This window comes from Homalodisca vitripennis, chromosome 5, assembly GCF_021130785.1.
Source record: "Homalodisca vitripennis isolate AUS2020 chromosome 5, UT_GWSS_2.1, whole genome shotgun sequence".
Classification (NCBI taxonomy): domain Eukaryota; kingdom Metazoa; phylum Arthropoda; class Insecta; order Hemiptera; family Cicadellidae; genus Homalodisca; species Homalodisca vitripennis.
Window position 1 is genome coordinate 134,702,534 of NC_060211.1, and position 6,255 is coordinate 134,708,788.

General features: G+C 29.9%; 1 protein-coding gene across 2 annotated transcripts in view; it reads left to right on the top strand.

The window, feature by feature from the left end:
* Positions 1-1,728, top strand: part of LOC124362911 (tetraspanin-18-like) — a 58,425-nt gene extending 56,697 nt beyond the window's left edge. For both annotated transcript variants that reach the window (XM_046817799.1, XM_046817801.1), the window contains exon 9: positions 664-1,728. In XM_046817799.1, coding sequence (XP_046673755.1) covers positions 664-762 — 99 coding nt within the window. In that variant the 3' untranslated portion in view covers positions 763-1,728. The remainder of the gene's footprint in view (positions 1-663) is intronic.
* The last annotated feature ends 4,527 nt before the right edge of the window (positions 1,729-6,255 follow it).

Consider the following 6,255-nt stretch of genomic DNA (forward strand, 5'->3'; position numbering starts at 1 on the left):
TGCCTCAAGTGTACAATTTGATGCACTACGATGTTTAATTAAGACACGATCCCAAACATGGTCAAGCACCTGAGTTTGCTGCACATAACTTTATTTTACAATACACGTTATGTGTAGAAAAACGTCATAACAGAACCTTATTTTCAACTAATCCATATCAAATGTCGGTGGTATATTGCTGCAAATTCAGCTATTTGTGTTTCACATGAAATATAGAAATTCATCATCTTTCAAGAAGATATCACAAGTAGATTAGGTAACGATAGTTTTTACTCTATGATTTTGAGGGTTTTGAGAAAGAATAGGCCCATAACAGATATCAATTTAGTCCCCAACTGCTTATTACTTGTCAAAAAATAACAAAAAAATATCGTGCCTTCTCATCCCGTCGCTCTATTTACCATCCCACTTGGAAAGTGGCATTGTGATTCTAAATTGCATCCAAATATACTTTAGATGATTTAATTAAACATTTTCAAAAGACACTTAAAATTTGCCAATTGATAAATTTGGATTTATTGTATGCCACATACACAAAAAGCTTGTAAAAGTTAATAGAATGTATAATACCAACAAGAACATAATAAATAATAATTTCATTATAACATCTGTTTCATGTAAAACTGAGCTTGAGATCTAATACTTTCTTTTGATTTTCCACAGTTTGCCTGTATTGCTTTCTTTAGCAGTTTGCTGAGGAAACTGTGCCATCAAGAAGTTCCAGCGGCACCAGGTTCCAGACATTCCAGTGATGGAGGATAATGGAGAGGAGTTTCCCAACTGGACAGTTTGTGTTGACCACTACAATACGTGTGTGCCTGTTGTTCACCGACACTGATGTTCATGTCAAACTTACATGTCACATTGTGTGTGCGTTACACGTGACTGTTGCGTTTTGTTGACTTCTTACTAACAAAGGAAACACTAGTTTTTTAGAAAAATATATTTTTCATTAACTTTTTATAATAATCTTAACGAATAATTTACCCCGATGAAATGTCTATTTTACATGGGCATCTACTTAAAAAAAGACTTCCTTACTCAGCTTTTATACAAACTGAACCATGTAGCTCGAAGCGCACTTGCGCATGCGCACAAGCCATCTTCCCTCAGTACACATGAAAGCACGCGTTGTAGTTAAACCCAAAAGTAGTTTGGGTAACTTTAGTTGCATTGAAGGTTGTATTTTGGAGCGAGTTGTACTCGGTTGAGCTTTGAGAGGGGTAGGCTATGTGCTGGAGGTGGGGAGCCGTGTCATCCCCCCTGGTCCGCGCTTCATGCTGAATGGTTCAGTCTGTAACCCAAATTGAAATGTTACAATAATTATGAAAGTATAGGTAAGTTATGTATATTTAACCGCGATAAATATGTAAGATATCAATTATTACAATATTGTAAAGAACATATTACTTCAAAGATAATAATTTTGTATAATCTCTAATTGATAAACTCTGAAATTACAATTATAATTTACTACTAGTTATTAAATCCAATATTTTATTCATTTTTTACATTAATAACAGTAATGCATATGCTTATTTCTATTTCTTTAAAATATATAATTTAGTAATCCTGAATAAAAATTTAGTTTGACTTAGCTTAGTCCATATTGCAACCACTAAAATCTTCACGAGAACGTTAAATTTAAAGTGCCAACACTATAGTGTATTTTTATTGTATCAGTGTTATTTTTTAACTGTTGTAATAAAAATGTTTTTTAATTATGTACTAAGGACTGATTCATTGTTTCCCCTAAGTTTAAATCTAGACTATGTCCTAGACATATTTTTAGCTTCATTTGTGTTATTTTTTACTTAAATAATAATTTTGTAATTTTCTTCGCTATAAGACAATATAGATTAAAAACAAATTACTAAACTATACTAGGAAGATAGTTTCTTGCCAAATATGTATATGTAATTTGTTTATCTGAATTATACTAAATTTGAATCTATTTAAATGTTTAACAACATACGCAATAAGTTCTTTTACATTTGATTACTAAGTACCTACTATTAAACTTATTAATTTCAGTATTGTATAATTGACTGTAAACTATGTACTATATTTCAGTGTATAACATAATTTAAAATTTTCTGTTAATTTAATATATAAAAGAATATTTTTTACTAAAATATAACAACATTTAAAACTATAGCCTAGCTTAATAAGCTTAAGGCAATAGTGAGTTACTTAATCCTTGTTAAAATAAACAAATTATGGTAGTGTATTCGGTTTTAAGTTGAAATAAAGATTTTTTTTAAGTCATAACATTTTAAGATGACTCTTGAAGAAGGAAAATTCTTTACTAGAATATTAAGAAATACTGCAGTCTTTCTATAGCTCTCAGAGACATACTTCATAAACAACTACGGCCAAAACGGTTGTGGATAAAACATTTTAATTTATACAGTATGTGCGAGTTATAGCTTTAAGGAGTAACATGCATTTTAATAACTAAATTAAATTTTAACTAAATATAAATTAAGCTAACAAAATATTTTATTGAATGGCATTTCATTTTTTACACGAAAGAAAAAATCATTTCCTCCATTTATTTAGGAAACTTTTTTAATTCACTATTTTGTATTCAATTTAAATAAAACGTTCTATCGGAAAATAGATTGAATCACCAAATGCAAATAAAATACTTCTAAGACATTATGGAATAATATTGACAGCATATTCAGTTTAATATACGTTTCTCTCTGTGTAAAGTAGCTGCTAATGGTATAATTGTGGATAGAGCTTTAATATTTAAGCAGTAAAGCTAATGGTAGCTTCAGAACATGATTGTACTCCCTGAATGGGGAATTGTTGGCTGTCTGAAAAGAAAGAAAGAAGATTAAGAACTTTAATGGGAATAAATTAACAATCAAGCTATTAAGAATAAGCGCAGTTGTCCCCGAAGACTCCTACCACTTATGATGTTGAGAAACAAATTCCGTTTAATTTTACCGATAAAAATTGTAATAAATATAGTCGTAAATAATAAGTATAACAAAAATGTATATTTATTTTCATCTATCTCGATGTAAAATATCTATGGGTAAACTATATGATCTTACGGCAAACCGTTACTTAGTTAATTGTAATATATAGCTGTGTTTCACTACCAATTATGAGCAATAATTGTTCACCAACGTTTTAATTTTTTTGTTATATTTCTGTTTTGTATTTCATCAAAATTAGCTTCGCAATGAAAACATTGCCCAACTTTCATTATTGATATACTGTATTTGTCGTACAACTTCAGTATCTGCACTATCAAGTTTCAATAAAAACTATTTTTCATAAATTTAATAGTCGTAAGTTACCTTATCATAAAAAAATTGTGAATTTTTCTGATCTTTAAAGAAAATAATTAATATAGGCCTTTAAATTTTCATTTTTGACTATTTTGAATGCAAACCCAATGAATAAGTGCTCAGGATCAGAATATATATTTTATTTTGAGTACTATACAATATTATTTACATTACTTAAGGAATATTAATATTATAAGTATTCTAATAGTATATGTCTTAAGAAAATAATACATTAAAATGGAATTGGTTAACTTAGCTAGCAAGATTTAACTCCTCTTCATTAGAAAATAATTGCTTGACTGCATAATTAGGTGTATACCGATAATCTTTATAGGTTGAATTTTTAAACTTCCCTAAATGTCAAATTAGTGTTGATCTACTCATATTAATTAAATTATTTTACAATGCATGCCTCTCAACTCTACTGAGCAACAGGGTGGATCAAAACTGTTGAAGGGTTTGACCACGAGGCAGCTAGGAAGCAGCACAATCCAGACACGACCCCTGGTCCAAGGTACACCATGGTCTAGGCATCACACTGTCCCCTACTAAAATTCTATAAACAAAAAGTACTATATCTCGTAACTAAGACAAACACTGTAATACATCAGGAACTTTCCTAAGAGCTCTCAGAGGATTAGACAGTTTCTAATTTAAAACTGAGTTAAGACAGTTTTATGAATAAAACTTGATTCATAAGACAATAATGGTCTTTATTACGTCTTTAATCTGCGTCAAGATTGTTTCTAAAAGAGTTCATTATTTTTCAAATAAGTCGAGATGCGTACCTAATTTACCTAATGCGTATGTATTTATTAAACTTTTAGTATGTTAAAAAATCTAAAAAAGCAAAGTTATTCGTTATAACATAGACAATACATTTCTTTTCACAATTTTACTTTTTTAATTCTTTTCCGAAATTACTATTCGTTTTACGTGATTTTATAAATAAAAAAATATATATATATATACAAATTGATTTGATAAAAAGCGCTTGCAAAGAAAATATTTTATACAATGTAAATGTGCAGTTCCAGCGTTTTTACCCTCATTTGCATAGTGACTGGTTCTTCTTAAATTTTCGTTCATCTTGTCAAGAATAATATAGATATTGAGTCAATAAATACTTAATTATCGGTGTTTTATTTAACATTGTATGAAGTCAGAGAAATAATCCAAAATACCATACATATTTACTTATAGCACACGTTTACCATTATTGTTATTATATTGTACCACATATAGTATTACATATTAGGCCCGTAATGGCGAAAAAATGTCATGTTTAAAACATATTTGCATTAATGATTTATGCATAAGGTAGAAGTATGCCACATCATAACATGCTTCGCTGAGAATGCGTGTAACGTTTTAAGTCTATAATTTATTTTATTAACCTAAATGTGTTGGTATTTTATATGTTAAAATTTCATTCGGTTAATTAATTATTTTATTCATTGTCATTAAACATGTATTTATTCTGAGATTTTCTCGTTGCCATCATAGTTATCAATAAGACTAATGAAAAATTGCTGGATTATCATGCGGATGTAGGCAGAAATTAAATGTTTTCAATCCATAAGGGTTGGGAATATTTAATTTCACACTTTAGAGTGAGTAACCAAACAATTGTAAATCATGGCAAGCTAATTCATGTATGATTAACTTTTGAATTTTTTTGTCATAAGGGAAAATCGTCTTAAAAAATTCTTAACTGTCGTAATTTGAATGAATAATGACCGTAAATTCAATCGGCCCGTCTTTTATATTCACCATCCGTTGGAACCTAATAAAACATAAAATTATATAAATCCATACACTACTTTATACAGCTGAATATATATATATATATATATATATATATATATATATATATATATATATATATATATGTGTGTGTGTGTGTGTGTGTGTGTGTGTGTGTGTGTGTGTGTGTGTGTGTGTGTGTGTGTGTGTGTTGTATTTTAAGGTGGTTTTAATGACAGTATTTTATTCCAATATTAAAGTGTGCATTTGAAATAGTCTATTTGTCTGAATATTATAAGGTACATACACATATCCTTACAAGTCAATGTATTAACACACATGTACATATATCCCATGTTACGTCAAGTTTACCTGAACAAACTGGCAAATCTATATATTTTATTCAGTTAGCGAATGCAATTTCTTGAGCCGTAAATGTAGCAATATAGATTTAGGAGATCCATTTCAAACTTTACTGCCAAAGACGGTGGAGAAAATACCATCAATTTTTTAAAATAAAAAATTATTCCACGATTGTGTTTCTCGCCTACATTAGAGTAAAGACTTTTTCAACAATATTTGGTAGACCAATACCTGAGTAGAAGTAGCTAGACCTAACTACTTAAGAGTGCATCAATCTGAACATAGGGTAAAACATTGAAAGAACTTCAAGATATTTTGATAATTCAACAAGAAAACCTTCGAGTTGAAAAATTGTTATTCTACCATGTTTTGAGGGGTATAATTACGATTGTGTTTATATTTAGTTTTATTTTCAATAATTCGAGCTACTACTGGTACGAGCTACTTTTATTGTTAGAACTAGATATTTTTTATATAATTATTGTGAATAGGATTGCACATGACTTCGTAATGGGGTTGATTACACTTTCAAAGCAATCTCACGGACTACTGACATCGTCATCACTTAGTGCTCGGGCACGCGAAGTGGGATTTTGTGGTCTCAGAGCGTTGAATTATTGGTGAGGTTAGGCCACTTGAGGGAATCGTGACTAAGGTCATCTTGTACTATATACACTCCAGCATGTAAATTAAAACTAGACCTGCAAGGATGGGACAATCTATCCTTCTACGCACGCAGCTCAAGAGAGCAAGGGTCAGAGTGGCCAGTGACAACCTTATCATTCTTTTGCTGTCTATATCCTTATCCTGCTCTTTCTTTTTCATTTTCGTTTACGTT